The sequence below is a fragment of the Piliocolobus tephrosceles genome, chromosome 3 (assembly GCF_002776525.5).
Source record: "Piliocolobus tephrosceles isolate RC106 chromosome 3, ASM277652v3, whole genome shotgun sequence".
NCBI classification, from domain to species: domain Eukaryota; kingdom Metazoa; phylum Chordata; class Mammalia; order Primates; family Cercopithecidae; genus Piliocolobus; species Piliocolobus tephrosceles.
In genome coordinates this window covers 139,981,178-140,008,144 of record NC_045436.1, presented here as the reverse complement: position 1 = coordinate 140,008,144, position 26,967 = coordinate 139,981,178, and the positions used below count along the sequence as shown (strand labels likewise).

The 26,967-nt window shown below is 32.8% G+C and overlaps 1 protein-coding gene across 2 annotated transcripts in view; it reads right to left on the bottom strand.

The window, feature by feature from the left end:
- Positions 1–26,967, bottom strand: part of GABRG1 (gamma-aminobutyric acid type A receptor subunit gamma1) — a 101,918-nt gene that overhangs the window by 36,733 nt on the left and 38,218 nt on the right. For both annotated transcript variants that reach the window (XM_026455822.1, XM_026455823.2), the window contains exon 3: positions 13,944–14,011. In XM_026455822.1, coding sequence (XP_026311607.1) covers positions 13,944–14,011 — 68 coding nt within the window. The remainder of the gene's footprint in view (positions 1–13,943; positions 14,012–26,967) is intronic.

The window sequence follows — 26,967 nt, the reverse complement described above, 5'->3', positions numbered from 1 at the left end:
TTGTTTGCCCATTTGTATCAGTATAATTTTCAGAAAACGACCAAACTACTCTCGTACTTCATGTTCCTGTTCACAGGTTATAATATCTACACAAGAAATAAGCAAAAGAAAAACATAAAATGAAACTTTTATTTACTCAGAACAACAAATACAATAGCTTCTAAGATAAACATTTTGAGATAAGCAACAGTGCATTTAAAATTTGACATCTAATGCATTTTACAAAATGTACTGTATCTCCTTGCAAGTTAGCTGACAAAACAGCATTAATGAATAAATGTGAAGTGAGCCATTTTGATTCTTAACTTAATAAAATCAACTCATAATTGATAAGGGTGTAGTGCAGTCTCATTACTACATTGTCAGTTTGCAATTAAGCACTGTATCTCACATTTCAAATTACTAGTAAATTCAATATCACTGTATTTCTAGTAATGGGAGAAACTTCATGCAAAATTCAAGACCTGCCAAAGCAATTAACCTAGTTGCATAATTTCATCATAAAATTTGATGGATCCTGATTTGTTCTTCCTATATTGGCATTAATCTCTTCCAAAACTGTCTAGTCATATGGCCAAAACAGAATGGTAGACCTAATAATTTTTAGCAGTAATGGAGCTATAGACATGTGGAGAAAAAGTACAAGTACAGCTAATCCACAGGACAAACAAATGCCTTTAGTGGTAAAATTTTACAAGTATCAGCTCCAGTTTGCTTAATTATTGTAAAAGCACCAGCTTCTGAATTCTAGCAGGATAAAGTAAATAAAAAATTTGGTGTTATTCTATGTTTGAAATATAAAAAGAAATAGGGAGCAAAGAGGTTACGCCAATTGCTTAAATCATTGAAATCATCAGCAATACATGAGGGTGATTCAAAAATCAGACACATGTTCTAGATTTACCTACTAACCCTTTGTGCTCTCTTTTTATGTCTATGAATGTAGACTTCCAAAGGCACATAATATCGTGTGCATTCATCAATTAATTTTTAGCAAATATTTTTTCAGTGTTCTTGTTACTTTTATAATGTACTGGATTCACAAAGATGAAAATGGAGCCTTTCTTGGTATGAACATATACATAATAAAAGTGGAAAGTAATAAAATGTAGAAGGGGTATAAAGAGAAATGGAAATAGTAGAGATTATTTTTAGTTAGGGGAAATTAAGAAAGACTTCATGACAGAAATCACATCTAACCTGAAACCTGTAAGATTTGGAAATATTTTGATTTATGCATCAATTAGTAAATGGTGGAGAGAAGGGAGAGGACAAAGAGGCAGTAAAGTGCAGGGCAGAATGGAAAATAAAGAATGCAAGCCATATATAATGAAAAAGTAGCACATTTTCTTTATGTCAGGGAATGTGCATTCCTGAAATATACAGGCTATCCTACATCTGGAAGAGCTTTTTAGCAACTGTTATCTAAAATTACCAATTTCCAATGATTGACTCTGCAGCCTAGAAACAGCTCTGAACACTGCACTGAGAATAATGAACTGAAAATCCTAGTACTTCATGTGTTAATTTTCTGCATCATGATCAATCAACATTTCCTACTGGAAATATATAACTATATTTCCAGAATATATATTATATAATATTCTGTTTACAAGTTCAAAGAGTAAAATATCAAACATTATATTCACAGAACAGTTAAACTCTATAGAATAGAAGATGAAATAATACAATCTGTAGAGTTTTATAAACCCTATGAATGAACTCCCAGTTCTTAAGAAGTTACAATAAAATAGAGAGGACAAGGTCAGCTTCCAGAACTTGGAATAGATATAGTACCTGCATACTTGAATTCTGGGGTGGGAAAAAGCTATTCTTGTGAGCTTGTATTAGTAAAGGTACTCCACAAAAACACAGCCAACAGGATAAATGGGTAGACATATAGATGCTGACTGATAGAAGGATAGATGAGAGAGAGAGAAAGGGAAAAGAAAGTCGAATCATATAATATGTAGTGCTGGAAAGTGCAAAATGTGCAGAGAAGACTAGTAGGTAGGGAGCCAGGGAAGAGTTCACGTTTCAGTCTTGAAGCCAAAGGCAGTCTGGAGCCTGAGTCTCTTCTTCCTAGAGCGACATCAGTCGAGCTTTTAAGTGTTCATCTGATTGGTTGAGGCCCAACTACATTATAGAGGGTAATCTGCTTTATTCAAAATCTACTGATTTAAATATGAATCACATCTAAATAATGCCTTCACAGCAACATCTGGACTGGAATTTAGCCAAATACAGTCATGCACTGCATGACGTTTTCAGTCAATGATGGACCACATGTACGTTGGTCCCATAAAATTACAATGTAGTTGAAAAAATCCTATCACCTAGTGATGTTGTGGCCATCCTAACATCCTAGAACAACAGATTACCTACATCTTTCTGGTGATGCTGATGTAAACAAACCTATTGTGCTACCAGTTGTTTGAAAGTATAATACATACAATTATGCACAGTACATATTTGGTAATATTATAATATTAATAATATTTTGGTAATAACTAACTTACTACTGGTTTATATGTTTACCATACAATAATTTCTATCATTATTTCAGATTATACTCTTTCTACTTTATACACACACACACAAAACAAATGTATATGTTAACTGTATTATATATATACATAACACATATTAACTGTAAAATGACAGAGTATAGCATAATAAATACATAAACCAAAATACACACATATATTATATATTATATATAAATTTATTATAATGTAATGTATATTATATATTTATGTATTTTATGTATTTGTATACAATATGTATATGTACCATTATATATGCTAACTGTAAAACAGTCTCAGGCAAGTCCTTCAGTAGGTCTTCCAGATGATGCATTGTTATCAGATCAGATGACAGCTTTATGCATGTTATTGTCCCTGAAAATCTTCTTGTGGGACAAGATGTGGAGGTGGAAGGCAGTAATGATAATGATTCTGACCATGTAGGCTAATGTGTAGGTTTTTTAGTTTTTAACAAAATGTTGAAAAAGCTTAAAAAAAAGAGAAAAAAGGACAAAGAAAAGCTTACAAAATAATGACACAAAGAAAATACTTTGTACAGCTGTAAAATATTTTTAAGTTGTTATTATAAAAATGTCAAATTAGGCCGAGACGGGTGGATCACGAGGTCAGGAGTTCGAGACCATCCTGGCTAACACGGTGAAACCCCATCTCTACTAAAAATACAAAAAACTAGCCGGGCGAGGTGGCGGGCGCCTGTAGTCCCAGCTACTCAGGAGGCTGAGGCAGGAGAATGGCGTAAACCCGGGAGGCGGAGCTTGCAGTGAGCTGAGATCCAGCCACTGCACTCCAGCCTGGGCGACAGAGCGAGACTCCGTCTCAAAAAAAAAAAACAAAAAAAAAAAAAGTCAAATTTATAACAAATTTATAAAATAAAAAAATTCAGTAACCAAAGAATAATTTGTTATGAAGAAAGACATTTTAAAAATTAATTTAGTGTATTCTAAGTTCACAGTTTTCATAAAGTCTATAGTAGTGCACAGTAATGTCCAGGCCTTCACATTCACTCACCACTCACTCACTGACTCACCCAGAGCAACTTCCCTGACTGCAAGCCTTCAGTAATGAGCCCCTTATACAGGTATACCATTTTTATCCTTGTACCATATTTTTACTGTATTTTTCTGTGTTTAGGTATGTGTAGATATGCAAATGCTTATTGTGTTACAATTATCTACAACATTCAGTTCAATAATATTCTTAACAGGTTTGTGTCCTAGAAGCATTAGGCTATATTATACAGCCTCGGTATGTAGTAGGCTATACCATGTAGGTTTGAGTAAGTACCTTCCATGATGTTTTCACAATGATGAAATTGACTAAAGATGAATTTCTTATAATGTATCTCTGACATTAAGTGATACATAACTGTATTTGGGGACCAAAGCCTGGCCAAGTTGACATGTAAAATTAACCATCACAGAGTTATTAACAGTAGGAATAGACACCCATGGATTCAGAGAAATTTTCAAAAATTATCCATGTGTCTCTTTTCCAGACAAGGGACAATTTATACTGCGGCAAGAAGGAATATATTCCTCCATCTCATGTTCTCTATGAAAATCTGCGTTCTTGTCATTTTGTCCCATCTCTTGGTCTGTCAGTGAAGTTTGCTTCATATTTCTCAATTGAGTGGACGTAATATATTCAAAATCCATTACGTATAGGTTATTGTCTCTGTTTATTTCTCTGCACATTGAACTTGAACTGAATGACCATGAAATCTGGAAAGAAGTGATCTACACTGAAAACATGAGTATTGAGTGATGTTTCAAGAAAATAAGGACAAAAAAAAAACCATTGTGAAGCTAGCTTCGCATGTGCAATGAACTTTTTAATTAAATGAGATATAAGTGTGTTTACCTGGTTTTTATTTTTTTTATTTTCTGACATTTAAGTGCATCTTTATTTTTTTTATTATTATTATACTTTAAGTTCTAGGCTACATGTGCACAAAGTGCAGTTTTGTTATACATGTGCCATGTTGGTGTGCTGCACCCATTAACTCGTCATTTACATTAGGTATTAAACCTATTTTAAACTCCCTTTGCCTCCGTTGAGATTTAATACTGATTTGAAATGGAGCAATTCTTAGTAAAAATACTAATATTTGACAGATTTTAGATATATTTATGATAATATAATTTTTATTTAAAAATCTAGCAATCTGGCAAAAGAGTAAAGTATTTCATGAAGTTAGTTTATGCTGAGTAGTCATATGCCATAAAATAATTTTAAAAATAATTATCCAAAAACATGTAAATAACCGAGACTAATATTTTTGACAAATTAGGAATGTTTTCATAAACCTTTATTAAATTTAATTAAAATATACATTTGATAGCCTTTCATTTAAGCAGAGAAAGCTAATGTTTTCCAGATTCCATCAAATTGTTTTTGCCCAGTGACTATTCTATACTGCCAAGCTCTATCTTCTCATTTTTTTTCCTGCTTTTCCCTGATTGTAATTGAGATAGAAGGAAGGCTTTTCAAGATCATACAAAGTGTAAGAGATTCTGATCATGTACTCCACAATTTTAACCTCTTTACCATAACTCAGGTCATCCATATGAGGCAAACATTTTTAAACCACAGAGATGAAATTTATATGTTGACAATTAGTAGTTTTGGTCACTTTATTTCATACTTACCTTTCTTTCATCTTGCTTTTTACTTTCATGATATTTGTATCTATGTTATCACTGTGGGATATTTGGATGAATAAATGACTGAATAAGTCTAACCTGCATGGACCATGCTTCCTAGGTATGAAGCACAGTATGATAACAAATATACAAGAGATCCCCTTTATTCATAGGTATACATTCTAAGATTTCCATTGAATACCTGAAACCCTGAATAGTTGGGAACCTTATATACTCTATGTTTTTCCTGTACATACGTACCTATGATAATGTTCAACGGTTAAATTAGGCACAGTAAGAGATTGACAACAATGAATGATACAATATAATTTAATAACAAAATACTGTAATGAAGTTTCTATGAATGTGATCTCTACCTTCTTCTCAAAATAACTTATTGTACTGTACTCACCTATTTTTGGATCATTGTTGACCATGGGTAACTGAAACCACAGAAAACAAAACCACAGATAAGGAGGGACTAGTGTATAAACACACTCAAACTATACTTCCCCATTACAGTTTATTACCAACCAACAGCATGGTAAGAAGTTCTCTGTGATAAATGATTGATATTCAGATGAAGGTTCTGCTTCCTAGAAAAGCTTCATCGCCAGTAGGCAAACAAGCTTTCTATCCACATATGCAACATTTGTTATAGATTGGTTCAATGATAAATAGCTAGATTAATTGCTGGATGAGCTGAGTGGGAAAAGTGTTTCTAAATCTGTGACTGCCCTGTACTACAAATGTTTTATTGATGTCTGAATTAGTTTGTCTATCTGAGCAAGAGAGAACACTATATTTGGAAATGATATATTCAGAAATAGTCCACATGACTCATGTTTTAAATTACTTATATTATTATGAGTTTATAAAATGCTTACTGTTGTCCATAGTCCAGCTGCAGAAAATGAAGAGCTTTCCAACATTGTATCCTGCTAGTGGGGCATTATTTGCACTTGCTTCTTCTGTTTACCTCAGGAGTTTGAATCCTATTGCACATATCACAAAGCTAGGTACCTCTACCAGAAAATCCAAGGCTTATCATACAATTTTAACAATTTCAATTATGGTAATTTGTTACAATTTTTATTATAACAAAATGTCAAAAGTCAAGACATTTACATAAGTTTTCTCTACTGCACTTTTTAATTAAACTGAAGAGCAACTGGTGTTAGTTCAAATTCATTGTCAATCTAAGACTAAAACCTTTACTACATTATTTTGAGCCTTTGCTGTTCTAGATATAAAAATAGCACATTGAATAAGGGATAAGGTATTGTATTTTAATTACATACATAATTTTAAATAATTTCCAGATAATCAATATAACAAATACTAAATATATCCAAAGTATGCATAATAGTAAGAGTAATGTGTAGTACAAAGAACACTGACTGGATGGAATGGGAAAATTTTGTCATAATTCTGAGGCTTACTAGAGTAGGGTGCTGACCAAGTCACTTATACACTCTTACTGGCAAAATGTGGGCACAAGGCAAGATCATAATTACTATCTTTCCCAGCTTTAAGACTCTATGATCATGAAAACATTATAAAATATTAGAAATTAATGTATGTTTTAAAAAGTCCTATCTATAAGAGGGGTAAAGTCTGAGGTGAACATGGTTTCTTTCAATGACTTTTCCTCATAAAAATACTTTCAGTCTGTAAGTACCATTGTTACCTTCCTTTAATCCTGCCTAATCCCTACTAAATTTATAGGTGAAAATGGCTTGGACTAGTAACCTCCAAACCTGGTTGACTAGAATTCTCTGATAAGCACGTTCACAATTCTTTTTATTAATTTTTAATTTCTAATTTTATTTTTAACATTTTATTTTAAAATTTTACTTAAAATTTTATTTTAAAAAATTAGAGGCAAGAGTTCGCTCTGTTGCCCAGGCTGGTTTTGAACTCCTGAGTGCAAGTGATCCTCCTGCTTTGGCCTCCTGAAGTGCTAGGAATACAGGCGTGAGCCACTGTGCCCAGCCAGCATTTTCAAAATTCAACGTGCAACTAATATATGTAGCTCTACACAATTTTACAATGTAATCTCCTAACATGAAAAAATATGAACTGCCTAAATTTGTCTTAGGTCATATTAATAGATATGTGTGTGTGTGTATATATATATGCTAAATTACTTTTTCTTAGATATGTATGTACTTTTTCTTAGATATGTATGTACTTTTTCTTAGATATATATGTTTTTATATTATTATGTGTGTTTTTATATTATTAGCAAAGTCACTCTTCTCTGATTAATAAATGTGCAAATAAAGGTATAAAAAATTAGGAATCATAAGAGTATGTTTGAATCATCTATAACATCTGAGATTTGGAATAGTGACTTGGAGCAGCCAGTTAAAGGCCAAAAACCAAGTTTTAAGTACATTTATGATAGTCATGAGCTGAAGCAAACTAGACATTCATTCTATCAGAACATTGGCCACAAACCTACCCTGAGGACAAAATTACCAAGCAGTACATTCTACAACATTCTATGATTGCTAACCCATAAAAAACTAAAAAAATAGTAACCAATTCAAGACTGTTTACCTTGAGGTATCTATCTTGAAGTGTCAAAAAATTCAAACAATTTTTGAATTTGTTTTCTAAAAATTCAAAATTTTCACTTTCAATATTTGACCAAAGTCTATGAGAGGTCTAGGGTGTGTGTACACATAGCCTGAAGAAATAATAATGGTGGCTAAAATATGTAATAATAATATTACTCTTGCTTACAGCAAATTGGAAATATTCCACATGTAAAATAATTCATTACTAAATAATATGCAACATTTAATTAATTTTTTTAAAAGTAATGACACAGTATAACACATAGAAAAACATAATATTATAAAATAGTGAGGTTAAAAAAGCATTAGGTAAAACTATGTACATAAAGTTATGATCATAACAATGGTGACCACTAGATATTTCAGAATATTTTAAATTTTTTCTTTTATCTAAGTTAAATTTCTAATTTTCCCAGATTGAGTATGTATTACTTTTATAATACAAAACTCTTTTTATGGAAAACATTTTTAGAAGAAAATAGCGTTAGGATCACCATTTACAATTTAAAATATGTATAGATTCGTACACAGCATTTTTCCTGCCTTTTCCCTTCTGTCTTGGTCTAATTTGCATTTTTAGTCATCTTCCCTGCTAGGTTTTATGCTCTTCTGAAGAAAGGATGACATATCTTTTCCGATATCTTTTTTAACAATGAACCAATTGTCACTACAATAAATGGTAAATAAATATATGACAGACAAATAAAACAATGAAATATATATATATAATGTGTATTTGAATTAAGAAATAAAATTATTTTGATAATTTTTAGAGATTCTAAGGTCAATTTAACATTAAGGTTGGATACTTGACCATTTCACTTAAATGAATGAAAAACTATTATTACTGAGAAAAATCCCTTATTTACATTCTATAATAAATAATAATTGTGACTTCTGTAGCTCTACATACATTTTTATTTAAAAAGGTTTGTTTTCCTTGTGTAGAGAGCAATTAGATTTTTGTTTTCTGTTAAAAAAATTCTGAAAATGGACATTCCTGTTACATATTTCTGCACAGGCCAGAAAGCAAGCATTCTGTCATTTGCTAAGTTTGCCTGATCCTCTTTGCCTACTGCTCACCCCCTTGTAGTCCTCTCCAGCAGGCAGTTATTTTGAAGCACAGCCCAGGTGACTTCCCAGCTCCTTTTTAGATTGTCATCTTCGTAGCTGGTGCCCTGGTTCCTCAGCCCTGTCTCCATTACTAAGACAAATCAGAATTTCCAGCAGGAAGATCCTGTCCTGTTTCAATTCCCAGCAGGAAGATTCTATCCAGTTTGAGAAGTATATTCTAGGACTGTGTGACATATCACTCTTGCAATTAGAAAATATTTAAATTAACTTCTGCAGATGAGAACTAGGATCTAAGTAGTTTTTATTAGTTCTTCCTTGTCCCTTACTTTCAAAGTGTCCATTTTAGTCATCTCTTAATATTGGATTATATAAGGGTATACCAGTTCCTACAATTAAATTCATGTCCAAATTATACCTGGAATTTTTAGTTGTAGCTACTTTTGTACTTACTAATCTTATGCTGTAGCCTCCTGTTAGGTACCCATAATATCATCTTGAATTTCCTGGAGCTCTTACTGATTTTGATTTGGCTTTAAAGATTTGCTATGGCCCTTGAGTGTTGTACTTGCTAGTCAGAGGGCAGCCAACACCGTGAGATATTTACTCAGAAGAGTAAAGACACATAATCTCCCCCAAATCTGAAAAGTTACGAGGTTATAACTATTTTGTCTAATAATCTCTAGTAACATGTTCTTCACTTCAATTCTGATTGCATATTTTTGTTCTACTTATATTGAAGATAGTTTTAATCAAATCATATATAAAGTTGAACAGCTTCTTTCCAAGTTACTCTATTCTTTCCGTCTTCATTAGTGCATCTATTACTCATTTTGACTGTAAAAAGAAAAGCATATTCCATTGTAGAATAATGTCGTTTTAAGTATTATTCAGAAATCTATGGAAATGCTATTTTATGTATCTACGTTTAAAAAGAAACACCCATTTTTCAGCAAAACAAATTTTGGTTAACTTAAAAAATTAAACTAATATATTAATTTTATTTCTTACTAGTAAGTTAAATTACATGAGTACTTAAGGCAGTGACACCCTCTTGCTTTCTTAATTATGCTTAAATCTGCTTCCTCGATTACACTTACATTCAAAACAATTTTGTTCATTTTATGAAAAGTGAATTCTAATTTCCCTGCATTGTTTAGTTAAAATAGTCTTCTACATAACCTTTTTCTTATTCATCCCTAGTATTACAATGATTTTCTTTTTAATAAACATTATCAAGTGTTCTGTGGGGTTCTTTTACTTATTTATTTTCACCTGTTTTAGTATCACTAGTTTCAATAGTAATTTTATTTAATAAGGATTTTTTTAAATGATCACTGTTGAAGGGCACAAGTGTGTAATTTGCTCCACTGGGGAAACTAAATCATTAATACATTAATCTTTTATATAGGAAGATCATTGTAGAAGCCTTTTGATAGTCATTCTTGTCAAAGTGTTTCTAGAATACTAATACATCCTTGAATCTTGTTTCTCTTTACTTTAATGACCATGTTTTTATTTAATGTATTCATGCAAATTGAAAACATAATCCCCAAACAAAAAATATACAATTCAGGAAAATGCAGATTTTCCCATATGCTCAAACAGTCTTATTTTCTCTAGGCGTTGGTTACTTAGAAACTAAACATTACAATATTCCACCAAAAAAACAAAAAATAACATTTTAGCAATGTATTACTTTATGAAATCTGATATTTGCATATTGTTAAAAATGCAACATATTACACCTATATATTAAAAGTTTTCTGTTTGTAAAAATCAACTGATTGTATAGTAATTTGTTTTGGGTAGAACTAATACTAAAAAGGTTTGTTGAAACTGCCTCTTCCAGGCAGGGCACGGTGGCTCACGCCTGTAATCCCAGCATTTTGGGAGGCCGAGGCGGGCGGATCACAAGGTCAGGAGATCGAAACCACGGTGAAACCCCGTCTCTACCAAAAATACAAAAAATTAGCCGGGCATGGTGGCGGGCGCTTGTAGTCCCAGCTACTCAGGAGGCTGAGGCAGGAGAATGGTGTGAACCCGGGAGGCGGAGCTTGCAGTGAGCCGAGATCGCGCCACTGCCCTCCAACCAGGGGGACAGAGAGAGACTCTGTTTCAAAAAAAAAAAAAAAAAAAAGGAAAGAAAGAAAGAAAGAAACTGCCTCTTCCCTTAGTTTCCACAGCATTGTTTTGTCACTTTCTTGTCAACCTTGATGTTTCATTTACTATCTCAGCTTCATCTTTCAGGTCCTTAAACACATGCGTTCCCTAAGGTCTGCTATTTATTTCTTTGTTCTTCTCTTTTCACTTTAAGGCTGTTTTCTCCGTCTCACAGAGGTTTCAGAGGTTTAGCAAATTCCTGACAAAGATTTGGCCCCAGCCTTGACTTTTCCCTGAATGTTAACCCCTAATTTAAGACTAAATTCTAGGTCAATCTTTTGGAACATTCCTTTATTCTCTCAAATTCAATTTTATCCACAGCCAATACATAGTTGCTTGTACTAAGGTGACAAAGATGTCACTTATGGCATGGCTAAAATGCTGTCGCTACATAATCAGTGCAGACAGCTGTAAAAGTTAATGAGAGTCATGTGAAGATTGCATCGAGTAAGAGAAAAACTGAGTGTGACTGTCACACCAGAGGAGTGAGCAGACATAGGCAGCCATTAGGCATACCAGAAAGGTTCCCCAGCTGTAAAGCAGTAAAACCTGTAATAAAGAGAAGACTTGACTGTTGTAATATTGAATAACTAAAATGAAGAAGAAAATCAGCAAAATTACAGGCTGAACGGCGTCACCCCCTAAATTCATATGTTGAAGACTTAATCCCAAGAACTTCAGAATGTGACTACATTTAAAGGCAGGGCCTTTAAAGTCAACATGCAGCTTTTAGGGTGGGCTTTAATACAATATGACTTGTGATAAGAAGAGAAAAGTTAGATACACAAAGAGACACCAGGGATGCACAGGCACAGAGAAAAGATCATGTGAGGACATGGTGAGAAAGCAGCTGTCTTCAAGCCAATGAGATAGACCTAAAAAGAAACCAAACCAGCCAAGGCTTTGATCTTGGACCTCTGGCCTCAATATCTACAAGAAATAGATTGTTGTTTAAGCCACTAGCCTGTGCTACTTTTTTGTGGCAACCCTAGCAAACTAATACCAAAGGCAAAAGCGAAGGAGAGGAGTAGAAGATGTTATTGAATGCATTCAACGGGACTCAGTAGTCTGACTCACAGAAATGGGATCATTAGCGTTTGGAACTGAATATTGTAAAGTCTTTTTTAAAATAATGCCTGTTGCTTATATTGGCATTGTTAATTTTGTTCTTCATTAGCAATAAAACACTATTTATTCTATGTATATAAAGTAAAGAATGAATATCACACACTCTCAATTTTTATTCTAAATTGTTCTGTCTTGATATTTTCTCATATTCTCTCTCCCTTCCTTATTTCTCTTCTTCTCTCCTCTACCTTCTCTACCCCCATACTCTTATCTCATCTTCTAAGCCATGTTTCTCAAAATAGTAGTTTATAAAATTAAATCTACATTCCCACTCACTTCCTAGCTCCCAGAAACCAGCACACGACTATATGACTATCCCTGCAAGAACCATAGCAAAAAGTTTGGACATGAGGCCACTTTTGAAGATGAAGGAGGGATGTACAATCCAGCTGTTATCCCTTTCCTGCCTTCGCCATTCCAACTGAATTTCTCCTAACAAAGATAATTAACACCACCTACTTGCCAATGCCAGTTATCACAATCTAATCCATTTTATTGTATTCTCGTGTGCATTTGTAATTTATTATGATTCCCTCCTTCTTTAACGTCTTTACTCTCTCAGATTTTGTAATACCATCTTCTCTCATTTTTGCTCCTACCTTTCTGACTTTTCTGAATATGTCCCCTTTCTGTGCTTCTCTTTCTGGCAACTATATTTCATATACATTCATCTCATTACACCATCTGGTCTTCAGATCTGTGATCTTCTTAATCTGAATCTTCTCTTAGATCATCTCACACATTCTTGATGTCTTAAGCTTTATTATATTCTTCTTGTCTTCTTTCTCTTTCTCATCTACATCTATATTTTGTGCTAACATCTTCCCTGATAGCAGATCTATAAGGTAAAATGCTGCTGGACAGTTCCTCCTGAATGCATCATGAGGATTTGGGGCACATAGGCCTACACTGTATTCCTACGTCTGATAATAACTCTACCATCTTCAAAGCATCTTCATTTCTATACCTTGGAGTCAGGTTACACATAATAAGTCACCAAATTTTCAAAAAATTACCTTTTTTTTTTTAAATTTATTATTGTCATCTCCAGTTTGATTGCAACTGCAGTAGGTAAGCCCTTGAAGATTTCTTGTCCAGACTAATACAATAACCTGTAATGGGTCTCTGTAACCCTAACTTGGACTCTTACCTCCATCTTCTATATTGCTATAAGAGAAATGTATTAAACAATGTAAATCTGCCTTTGACACTCCCCTGGTAAAATGTTTCCTGTCATTTCTCTTATCACAAGCGATATAATTTATACATAATACAATTTACAAGCTTCCTATTACGATGGCTTACAAGACTGTCCTTAATAAAATCCTTTAATATCCCTGTTGCCTCAATTCCTTACTTTGCACTTGTATTCCAGTAACATCAAATTGCTGGAAGTTCCCCTGATCTTATCAGGCTGTTTCATTCCTCTGTGACTTTGTGCATACTGCTTTCTCTGCCAGTAAGTCATTTGTTTTCTCTCTCTGATTGACTACTTTCCCCTCAGGCTTTCTGATTTTTTTCTTTCCAGATTTCTTCAGGGACCTCTTCTGGGTGGATCAGATGATAATCTGTTATGCCCTTGCATAGTTCTACCAAACACAGCACATTGGAATAACAAGATACAGATTCTTAGATACAGGTGTAGTTTAGCTGCAGTTGCCAATACCTGGCACAAAGTAATTGTACATGTTGATCTGAATTCAATCAGAATTAAGTATAAAAAATTACTCACTTGCAAATTCTATTTTGGAGGTATACACTTGAGAGATCTCAATGGCAGATAATTATTTTTAATATTTCTTACTCACCATATTAATTGGATCAACTGGTCCAATGCTGTTTACATAAACATCAGTTTCAATTACTGTGGGCCTCACTGCAAAATATCAACAAAAATAATGGTCAAAGATATGACTAGACATTGTTTTAAATAAATCTTAGTTTTAAAGAAATCTTAATAACTACTTACATCTTACCATTTCAACCATAAAACATATTTTATTATGAAATGTGAAAATGTAGCCATTATAAAAACAATCTTTACATTTTGCAAATCAGTCACAGATAATTATATAGAGATAAAGCACATTAGATAATGCAGAAAAATGACCTTGCAGACTGAAAGTTTCTGTTATTGTGGCATGTTTTTAGTCATACATGCTCAGTTATCATTTTCAAACTTCATCCATGTTTCCTATATGACGGAGTACTTCTCACTCATAATCACAATGCTGTGATTGACCAGGCAAGATGTACTTATTCTTTTAATACACACACAAGTCTGCCAGACTGAATATCTATTCAGTCTCAGTCTCCAGACCTTGGCATTTTTCAATCTGACAGAGCCCTCGGGCTACCAAACTTCAGTGAAAAACGTGAAGTATTTTGCAAAACAATGTCTATCAAATTTTAGGATAATATTTTTACCCCTTGCAATTAAAAATACACTTAATAAAACACATGACACTTACATAGTTTGTTTTTCCTCAAGCAAAAATTTTATTATATGGCATACATATTTAATAACACAGATTTAATTTTAGTATACAAAACTATGTTTCTAGATCTACACAATACTTGAAAATACAATTCCTTTGCTAGCCATCATTTAGATATCTTAAATAAAAGTAGGTCATATGTTTTATAGAAGGTTTTACAATGTAACATAGACTGATGCCTTCTGAGATGAGTTGCTTTAACTGTTTCTAATTTGTTTCTAACTAGCTATGAATTATAGCCAATAAATATAAAATTAAGCTAATTATAGTTAGATTAACAGAATGATTTTTATGAAAGTCAATGAAAAACAAGACAATAGATTTATTAGTTCCATTTGTAAGTCTGTTAATTACCACTTATAAGTGATTATAACTGATACAAACAATACACCATTCTTATATAATAAGATTTTTTTTTCAGTTAAACTGATAAATCAGCAAATGTCGAGTGCCTACTTTTATTTTACATACTCAAAGCTGAACATTGTCTACATTGAGAGAGAAATTGTTCCTGGGACAATTTTCTTTAGAGTATAAATGTTTTCTACATTTATGATGTCGAAGGTTATAGATATAAGTTAACCATCTTGGTTTCCTGATATCAACGTTTCTTAGCCAATTATAAGATAAACATATACGTTAGAAAAACATTAACTTTGGCATTTTGGCATGAGTTACATAGAATGAGAGACACTGAAGTATATTATGATGCGCATAGAGTAAGTGCACCCAGAATGAGACAAAAGAAGGATCACATCAGTAAGTTCAATACTGCTACTAATATAGATGATACTTAGTTAATAATTGTTAAATATGCATTTGAAAGCTGTGACGAATCTTTTTGAGTTATTCTGTTTACCATTGTGTAAACCTGACATGCTATTTGATCTGATCCCTGAATCTGCAGCACCAACCCACAAAGACGAATAAACCGGAAAGTAGACTAAAATATTTCGTATTAATTTTGAAATCACAACTGGTGACATGCTTTAAAATATAATTAAGAAAAAAACCCCAGAAATCTGTAATTGCTTCTTAATAATGACTCATTGTTGCTTTGATTCATACTATGAATAATACTTACGAGTAACATTACTTAAAATATTCACTTCTTGGAAATTGACTAAGTAATCTTTCTTAGTACTATCATTTTCTCAATCCAAAGTTTATTCAATTGCAAGATATGAGTGATGTTAAAAAGTTAAAATATTATATTTTAATTTAAAACTAGAAAAATAAAACTAACAGAGAATTGTCATTCCAGACTCTAAATAACATCTTGAAAGTAAGCACAGACTATGTTTAATTCATCAATACACATGGAGATTAAAGATCTCTTTTTTGCAATAGCATAACAATGCATGGGAAAACCGTGTACTGCCATGGCAAGTCACACACACACACAAACACACAAACACACACACACACACATATATGTATGTGAAGGCAGGTAGAGATGGCACTGGATTATTTTTGCAAGATTTCTTTCTGTGCTGTTATTCTAAGTATTTTGCTTTAAGTTGCTCCATAGGATATAAGTAGATATTCTCCCAGTGGGAGTCAGTATATAGAAAGAATAGAGGTTCAGGGCAATTTAAAGAACATCCAGAAAATAGAAACAGGTAGAAAAATTTAAAATTTTAATAAGAAAAAAGCAGTGTGATCAATGAAGTTTCCGCATTCAAATTCCAAGTAGCAAAGGCAATAATTAGGAGAGCCAAATATAGAGGTGGGTAATTGGTATATCAGTGAGAAAAGACAAACCATAATAGATTTTAAAAATATTTTCTTTTTAATTTATTTTAACCATGCTTTCTTGGACACACTATTCTAATTTAACTAAGATACCTTTAGCAGATTATGTAGATTTTTGGTCACTTTTGTATATTAAAACTAATTTAGGTCAATTAAAAACTCTAATCCTGTAGAGTTTTATAGGCTTTCATTATTATTATTATTATTATTATTATTATTATTATTATACTTTAAGTTCTAGGGTACATGTGCATAACGTGCAGGTTTGTTACATATGTATGCTTGTGCCATGTTGGTGTGCTGCACCCATTAACTTGTCATTTACATTAGGTGTACCTCCCAATGCAATCCCTCCCCCCTGCCCCCTCCCCATGATAGGCCCCGGTGTGTGATGTTCCCCTTCCCGAGTCCAAGTGATCTCACTGTTCAGTTCCCACCTATGAGTGAGAACATGTGGTGTTTGGTTTTGTGTTCTTGTGATAGTTTGCTAAGAATGATGGTTTCCAGCTGCATCCATGTCCTAGGCTTTCTTATTGTCACAGAATAGGCCTTAAAAAAGAGAATTAGTCCCACTTATTCAGATATTGTAGCTATCATACATAATTTTTTCCTTTATTTTATGTTATATAAATTTTACTTCAAATTTAAATATTTCATTCAACCGAGTATATTATTGTTCGAAAATGACATAGGTACAATTCAAGAAAGAAAGCAACCACCTAGTGTGAGCACTCTTACACAACTGATTGTTTTTGGACTATCTTCTGGTCCTTGCCCATATACAGATTTCTTTTTATCCAACTACTCAAATTTCTATGAATACTTTCTTTTATTGTGAAAGCTAGTGTTTTTTTTTTTTTTTTTTTTTTTTAAGAAAACAAAGAAAAAAAGAATGACTACTCCATAGGCAGAGCAGCCTCTATGAAGATTTTCTGAAAGTTTATTCAGGGAGTCAACTGTTTTTATCTGCAAATAATTGCTTCTCATAAATGTACCAACTGTTTCCTTCAACTGATACATTCATGAGAGATATGAGTGTATAATTTTTCTTCTAGTAATATCCCTGTCTGGTTTAGTTATCAGGATTTTGCTGGTTTAATAAAATGAGTTGAGTATCCTTTCTCTATTTCTTTGAAAGAATTTGTGTAAGACTTATAGTAGTTCTTTCTTCTATATTTTTTGAAATTCACTATTGAAGCAACAAAAATGTAATATTATTTCTGAACTGAATCATCCTTCTGTGAATATGTTATTAAGATAATTGGGAATTGGGGCCAAGTATTCACTGGTAGTAACATATCAATATTATCTTCCTGGTTTTGATTATTGTATCATGCTTATATAAGGTTGAAATAATATAAGTATATTCTCTGACCACAACGAAGTTAAAATAGAAGTTATTAACAAAAAATATATCTTTAAAAATCCCCAAATATTTAGATATTATGTAACATTACAAAATAATCCATGAATCAGGAAAAAGTCAGTAGGAAATCAATTATTCAAAAGTAAATAAAAATGAAAATAATGTTACAGGGTATAAAATTGAGAAAAATAAAATATTGATCTAGTGAACAGAAAGGCTATAGTTATTAAATGGTAGAGCTTATAAACATGTCCCAAGAAGGAAAACTCCAGGCCCATATCACATATAGACTTTGAAATAAGTGTGATTAACACATTCCAGTTTCCCTAGACTATACAGCAGAGGTCCTTGACCCAAAGATAGAGGCCAAGCTTGAGTTTAGATACTTCTGAGGCCTTAATTAACAAGGAAATGTCAAACACCACTTCACAACCTTCCCAGGTTACATGTAGATATATATGCATGAAAAGGTGCATAGGGATAAGTAGATTCTTAAGGCTGAGCAGTCTAATATTATAGCTAGTAGAAATATATGGCTGTTTAAATTTAAATAGAAATTAATTGCATTTAAATGAAATAAAAATATTTCGTAAGCACACTAATCACATTTCAAGTACAGAACAGCCTCTTGTGGTCAGAGATTACAAAAATGGGCAATGCAGAACAACATTTCTATCATTTCAGTAAGTTTTACTGAACAACGTTCACCAGTGGTTCTCAATGGGAACACCATGTCTCCTGTAAATTATTTTGAAAATTTCTGGGCAGCTGTTTGTGTTCGTCACAAAAATTGGGATTGTTAGTAATAGTGTTTAGTGGATGAAGTCCTAGAACTTCATAAAACAGTCATATGCGATGAAAAATTGTCCCACATTTAACAAGATTTTGCATATCCTGTCTAGCATTCTTGTAGGTAAAACAGTATAAAACAGTATGCCTTATAGTCCGAACCTAGAAGATAAGTTTTTTTACATGTAACCACAAAGTATTTTTGTGTTTGCCAGGAATTCCTGAAAAATAAAACACAGGAAGATGGTATTTATTTTGTTCTGAATTTTACAAAACGTTGTACACCATTTTACCTAGCCATATCACCAACTACAATGTTGCTCATAGTACTGGAGTCACTGATAAGACACACTTATATCTCTTGATTTATGTGGGCTTTCCAATATACAGTCATTCTTTGTATAAATGCAAGCATCTGGCAGCTTCATAATTTCCTTCAGTGTAGTTAAACCTGAGCATTTTCATATAGAATGTCAAATATTTCATTATAAATTACTTTTTGCACCTACAATACAGGTGTCATACAGTGTATATCCCACTACAAAATACACACAAACAAACCCCATATATCTATATTTAAATGGCATATATATATATATATGTGTGTGTGTGTGTGTGTGTGTGTGTGTGTGTGTGTGTGTGTGTGTACTCCCTAGGATGTCTTCTCAGGAAAATTGAAAACTGGCTTCTCATTCTCTACTTAAATATATGTTTAGGCAGCAGACTTGGCAACCTGCTCTTGCTCCCATACCTGATCGGGGAAAAGGAAAACTAGAAGTGATAGGATTTAAAGAAGAATAAGCAGAGGAAGAGCTGCACACCTACTCTTCAGCACTTTTAGGATATTTTGTTTTCTTGTGGGTATAAAGCACGCCAAAAGAAAATAACTTGGTTAGCAGCATCTCACAGGTTTTTTGACCTCAAGAGAGTTGTGCATCAGCAGCACATATCTTCCGACTAGATTGCTGCTGAAAGGAGTTAAGGCAGGTGGAAGATACAGATAAGCATCCAGATTTCCTAAGCCAGGGAATTGAGCCATATAAAATGCCTATGAAAAACAACAAAAATTATTTATACTTCCTAACCATAAAAGTCATTATTTATACATCTAGCCCTTAACTTACACCTAAGGCCAGTTGGTATTATCCCAAAAAGAAGTAACAAGTAACAAGACTAAGGTTGCAACTATGCCCAGTTAAAACACATAGACTAGCCTTCTTTATATCTCCCCCATGTCCCCATCACTAGAAACACAGAAGAGATAAAGAGATGGAATAAAACAACAGGCCACACTACTCCCTTTCTTACCATCCTCCGACTCCCACAGTGTCACCCTAGTGGGGCTTATACTCCCTGTGTCTCAGGAGAGGATGTCTTTTAATCTGGATATTAAGTTTTTATATTAGGTTGAACTATTTAAATAACTGAAACTGTTTGGAAAGTCATAGAATCTACCTGAAAAGTTGTTAAGAAGTAGGAAAATAGACTAGGCATGGTGGCTTATGCCAGTAATCACAGCACTCTGGGAGGCTGGGGCAGACAGATTGCTTGAGCTCAGTAGTTTGATACCAGTCTGGGCAACATGGTGAAACCCCGTCTCTACAAAAGATACAAAAATTAGTTGTGCGGGCTGTGGCATGTTTCTAGTCCCAGTTACTCCGCAGGCTGAGGTGGGGGGATTAGCTAAGCTGAGCCCCAGGAGGTTGAAGCTGCACAGTCAGCTGTGATCATGCCACTGCATGATATTCATCATATGATATTCATCATCATTTATGATATTCATCATAAAGCAATAGAAGCTTAATTGGATGAATAAAACCTTTTAATGTTAATTCTCCATTAAGTTCAGAAAACCTCAATAAGTGGGTTATATAAGTTTTCATGGCAACACCAAAGACAAAGGGTACTAAAACATATTTTGGACAGAAAGCTATACATACAAAAATTATTTCAACATTAAGTCACCTATGATGTATATACAGTCAGATGCACAGAAAAAAACACCACTATGCATGATACAGTTATCAAGGTATTCAGGACATATTTAACCTAATGTATTAAACACAGTGATGCTATCCCAAGTGGATATAAAATTTGAACATTTGTAGCTTGATCTGAAATAAATGTACTTAAACTGCAAAACTCATGGATCAGGGCAACTATCAAAATACCTCACATGGACTAAAAAAGACTATATATAATAGATTCTATTCTACAAATACTTGGTAAATATTAAGAGAACCTGGTTTATATTTTAAGCATTGATTTAGCAATTAAGAATACAGTGATTTATAGTTTTAGGGAACTTACATTAGAGAAAACAGACACAAAATAATAATAGTAGAGTGTAAGGAGTAAAACAGAAATACAGATTTCTGATGTTTCCTTTGTTGTTTAATTGATATCAAAATATCCACCACCATAAAGACAACTATAAAATGTATTTTTTTAAAAAAACACACAGATAGTGAAGAAAGCAGAGCAAACCAGATAGCTAGAATTTGATGGAACAGTTTCCTGAAAATAATGAAAATGAGGTGAGTTCTACATTATTCTTTGGCCACTTTTTCCCCTTGATATATTTGCTGTTTGACAGCACAGCAATATTGACTGAACAGAACAGAGCAGCTTAGAACTTTTAGCTCTTTTATTTGGCTGGAGAGACAAAACTTGAAATTAAGGACTGTCAAGACAGCTAGGACTTCCCTGGAATACACACACACACACACACACACACACACACAGAATTTAATCGGACATTCTACATGTGATTTCTCCTCAAGGCATTTTTTGTTTCCTAAATTGTACATATGTGATGTTGACAAACCAAATATAAGCAGCTCCTAAGCATCTAAAACAACATGAAGAGAGTTGAGCTATTTTAGGGATGTCTAGCCAACCAAGAAGAGAGGATCCTGGAACAAACCTCAGGCTGTCAGTCCATATATCTCAAATGGTTGGGTCTTAGGCAAAATAAAAGTTTTACCAAGGAAATTATGCTAGTTCTGACCAAATGACAGTGATTTTCTTTACTCAGTCTCACTATCGAAACAACATTAAGTCCTCTCTGGAAGATAATAATATCATGTAGAATCTCCATTATTTTTCACATACCCTACTTGCATTCAACATGAAATTAAGACACATTCCATGAAATACAACCACATAACCTTAAACAGAGAGATACAATGGAAAATAAAATTTTATAAAGTTATTCAAGTTATCAAGACATTGTAATGATCAAAGATTTTAAAATAACTTTAGTTAATATATATATATATAAGAAAATAAATGAAAGGGTTGCAAATATTATAGAATACCTGAAAATGATTTAAAAATTGGGTGTAAATACTACAAATGAGAAACACTGAATGGGAAATGAGGTCTGTAATAAAGAGCAGATTGAAACACAAATAGAGTAGAGAGAAAACTATAGAAGAGCGTATGAGATGTAATGACATGGCAGAGGTCAAACATACCCGCAGTGGAGTTGCAGAGAAATTGAGACAGAAGAAAAATGTCTGACGAAATAAGGCCGAGAATTTCAAAAGCAGCTATGTTTCAACCCACAGAATAAAGAGGCCCTGTAAACTCCTCAATATAAATATGGAACAAAACAAATCTAGGGACACTGAAATAAAACGGTAGAAAATCAAAGACTAAGAAAATGTTGCAGTTATCCAGAGATAAAATACATTTTATCTTCAAAATATCAAGATTAATGTTGAAATGTGACTTCCCAACAGAAATAGTAAAAGTCAGGAGAAAACTGAGTGATATTTATGAAGTTTGGAAGGCAAATAACAGGGTTTCCATATCCATCAGAAATACTCAAAATGAAGGCAATACAAAATAATTTTCATATAAAACTGAAATATTCCATTTCGAGAGACTCGCACCAAAAGAAATACTGCAGAGAATATATTTATAAGTGGAAATAAGGTATTTAAGAAAGGAATTAACACCAGAAAGGATAATTTATTGGTATAAGTTAATTGCTTTTAAACACCTAAAAACAATAATAATCATGTCTTTTGGTATTTCAGATAAATATAGAATAAAATATATGGACATAATAGCAAAATGACTCTGTAGTTTATGGAAAAAGGTTTGAAATTTATTTGAATTATGATAATTACTGATTTCTGATTAAATGTAATAAAGTGCATATTTTACTGACTAAAATTTATAAATGAATATGTATACAATGCAACGATAGAAGGATAAAATCAAACTACAAATATTTAATCAATTCAAAAAAGGGAAGAATAGAGAAAAATATAAGCAGTAGAGAACGAATTAAGTAGATTAACAAAACAGAAAACAATAGAAAGGTAGTAGATTTAACACAAAATATTCAATTTTTTAGCTTAAACATATCTACATTAACCACTCTATTTAAAAGAAAGTAATTGTCGACTTGATAACTAGGAAACAGAAGCAATATACATATTTCCTAAAAGAAATTACTTAATGAAGGACACAAAAATACTGAAAACTAAAATATGAAAAAAGATTAAAAAGTCAAATTGGCCAGGAGTGGTGGTTCATGCCTGTAATCCCAGCTCTTTGGGAAGCCGAGGCCGGTGGGTCACCGGAGGTCAGGAGGTCGAGACCAGCCTGACCAACATGGAGAAACCACGTCTCTACTAAAAATACAAAATCAGCTGGGCATGGTGGTGGATGTCTATAATTCCAGCTACTCAGGAGGCTGGCACAGGAGAATTGCTTGAACCCGGAAGGAGGAGGTTGCGGTGAGCCAAGATTGCACCATTACACTCCAGCCTGGGCAACAAGAGCAAAACTCCATCTTAAAAACAAAAAAAAAAAGTCAAATCATAACTCAAAGAAAACAAATGTAGATATATAATATCAACCAAATTAAATGTTACAGCAAAATGTACTCTACAGACCAGAATGATTGTTTCCTAATGATAAAACTGTTATTTAACAGAAGGTGTAACCATCCCAAAGAAAATGTGGTATATGTATGCAATTGAGTACTCTTCAGCCACAAAAAAAGTATAAGAGTCTGTCATTTGCAACAACATGGATAGAACTGGATGACATTACGTTAAGTGAAATAAGCCAGGCACAGAAAAACAAACATCACATGTTCTCACTCATTCGTAGGGGTTAAACATCAAGACAATTGACCTCATAGAGTTAGAATAGAATGATGGTTACCAGAGAGTAGTGAGGTGGGGTAGTGGGGATGGTTAATGGGTATAAAAATATAGTCAAATAGAATAAATAAGATCTATTATTTGATAGCATAGCAGGATAACTACAGTCAATAACAATATATCATACATTTAAAAATAACCAAAAGATTATAACTGGAATGTTCGTAACAAAAAGAAATTATAAACACTGACATGAATACCTCATTTATCCTGTTGTCATTATTACACATTGTATGTGTATACAAAAATACCTCATGTGTCCCATAAATATAAACATCCACTATGTATCCATAAAAATAAAAGTTAAACTTCTTTTATAAAAGGAGACATAACAGTCCTAAATTTGTGTGTACCTAAAACAATTTCAATGTGTATAAAGCAAAATCTTACTGGACTAAAAAAATTTTTAAAAGCTAACTCAACCATTGTAGTCAGAGATTTTTGACACAATTCTTTCAGTAGATGTATAGATTATTTGAGCAACAAGAATTACAAATCTGACTTAAGTATGTTTTCAGACCCAGATTAAATTAATGTAGAAACCAATAACAAAAATATACATAGAACAGAGGCTAATTTTTGAAATTAAACAGTATTCACTAACTACTGCATGTGACAAAGTAGAAATTACAAAGAAATAAATTGTAAAAGTCTAAAGCAGTACATGAGAAAATTTACATAAATTCCCTGTGTCTTCATCTCCCAATATTTCCTTCAAAAATTTATATATAAAAAAAAAAACGGAAAAATAGAAGTAAACAAAAATTAAATCTTCAGCGTAACTTGAAGATAAAAAATGTCCACGCTTCAAAATAAGTATAAAAGTCAAACAAGCAAACAAATAAAACCCCAAATACCAAATCATGGAAATAAATCTTTCAAACATTGTCTCACCTCTACTCTAAGGCAACAGTTTATGGTGGGCACAGCAGCCTGAAATAGGCTCTGTATAAGACAGAAGGGAGTCAATGATGGGCCTAAGGTAGATCCCAAAGTCCACTGAAGAAAGTAAGTGTACCATTAATATGAAAGTATTTAAATGTATTGGAGACCAGTACAAGAACTAAGAGGAAAAGTATCTACAAGTATGTGTGATATAAAAGAGTGCTATTCAAAATAGGTTGTTTCTGGGCCAAGAAAAATGTCAAAAACAAAAACAGAAGTGAGCTTAGGAAATTGTATAGTGACAAGGAAAAGTCAAGGGGAGTACCTCATGCTTCTACAAGGAAAAGAAGAATCAATGAATTGGAGGTAATAGAATTTCTGCCCCACCACAATCAAATCCACAGTCTGAACTTTGCTAACATTACATTAAAATACATCAATAAGATAAGATCTTGTAGAACACTCACAAACCACAAAATTAAAAGAACAAAATAGTTATTGCAGAAATAAGATATCAAGATCTAATATGAATCAACTGTGGAAAATTTCCACACAAAATAATAAGCAGAAGAAACTGTAAGAAAATACTCCTCACAGTTAAGTATATTCAAATCAAAATTTAGGATTAAGAAAAAATCACCTTGAATAAAATAATTCAGAAACTAAGCAAGATAAATACATTTCTCACCCACACATACATACACAAAAAGGAAAAAATAAAGAATTGGTTGAACTTCAAAAAAAATAGAAGAAAAAGACAAAATTATGATGGTCACCAATGAATCAACTAAAACAGCTTAATAATAGGCAGGGAAAAAATGAAGAGAATACAAATGACATAAAGAGAAGTCAGAAAGTCACAGAGAATATTGTGCAGATACAAGGCAAGCAAAGTGTGACTGACACACCTATAGTGGGAATTCATGAAGAAGAAAACCAAAACAATGTAACAGAACAAGTATTAAACTTTATATTCCTAAATAAATACATACATACATAAGTAAATGCCTTTTCCCAAGGTTGAAAAAAAACCTGAAATTACATTTTGAAAAAATTTAACAGTGTCTAGAAAAATGGTTACCCAAATTGAACAACTCTGAAATATATACTAAGAAAATACTTCATTTGAAAGCTTTCTTAAAAAATCCTAAAGGCTTGCGGGAGCAAAAAAAAAAAAAGATTAAGTAAATTACAAGGACTGAATAACAGACTGGCGTTAGACTTTTCTAAAATAACACACAAAGCAAGTTACCAGTGTGATTAGGCTATGAAAGTGAAAAGTCAGTGGAAGAAAACATCAATTGAGGATTTTCTATGTAGCCACTAAGTCCTTCAAGTTTCAAATCAATAGAAAAATAATTTTTACATATAACAACTTCCTGAAAAATCTACTAAATAAAGAGATGACTAAAATAACTTTAGCAAAATAGACCAATGATAAGAATTTTTTTTTATCATTATTTAACTTTGATTTTAGGTTTGGGGTTACACATGAAGGTGTGTTACGCAGACAAATTCATGTCACAGGGGTTTGTTGTAAAGATTATTCTATCACGCAGGTATGAAATCCATTACCCAATAGTTATCTTTTCTGCTCCTCCCCTTCTTCCCACCCTCCACCCAGTGTCTGCTATTCCCTTTTTAGTGTTCATGAATTCCCATCATTTAGCTCCCACTTATAAGTGACAATGGGTGGTATTTGGTTTTGTGTTCTTGTGTTAGCTTCCTAAAGATTATAGCCTCCAGCATACATTGATAGAGCCTAAAGACTAAAACAAAGATTGGGAAAATGCTGTTAAACAAATTTACAAATAGTACATATTGTGACACAGCAAAAAATATGTAATTAAAAATAATAAAGCAAAGGAGAAGGAAAAAAGAAAATAGAAAAAGATCATTAATTGTTGTATGGACAGTATGTGGGAGTTAAATAATATCAATAACAACTGAGAATCCTGAGTAAAGAGCTAATAAATGAAAGACTAAGGCTATTAAAAGTACGAAGGTGAAACTAGAACAAAAACATGAAACTTCCAAAATACTAAAATAAAACAAACATTAATTAAATGCAAGAAATTCACTGCCCATATAGGTACATAGCAAATACTACTAATATATGATGCCGGGGTTGAGCACAAAATTCTCCCTTTTGTTTCTTTTCCCTGTCACTGTTCAGTTTCTTAAACACATTTCTCTCTAGCTTTCTGACATTTTTATATACCCAGGAAAAAAACCTGTTCTGAAGACTGTGTTTTCACATCATACATACTTGTAGATGTGTAGGGAAAGAAAGAACCCTAGCAAAATAAGAAGAGAATATAACCAAAAAAAAAAAAAAAAAAAAAAAAAAAAA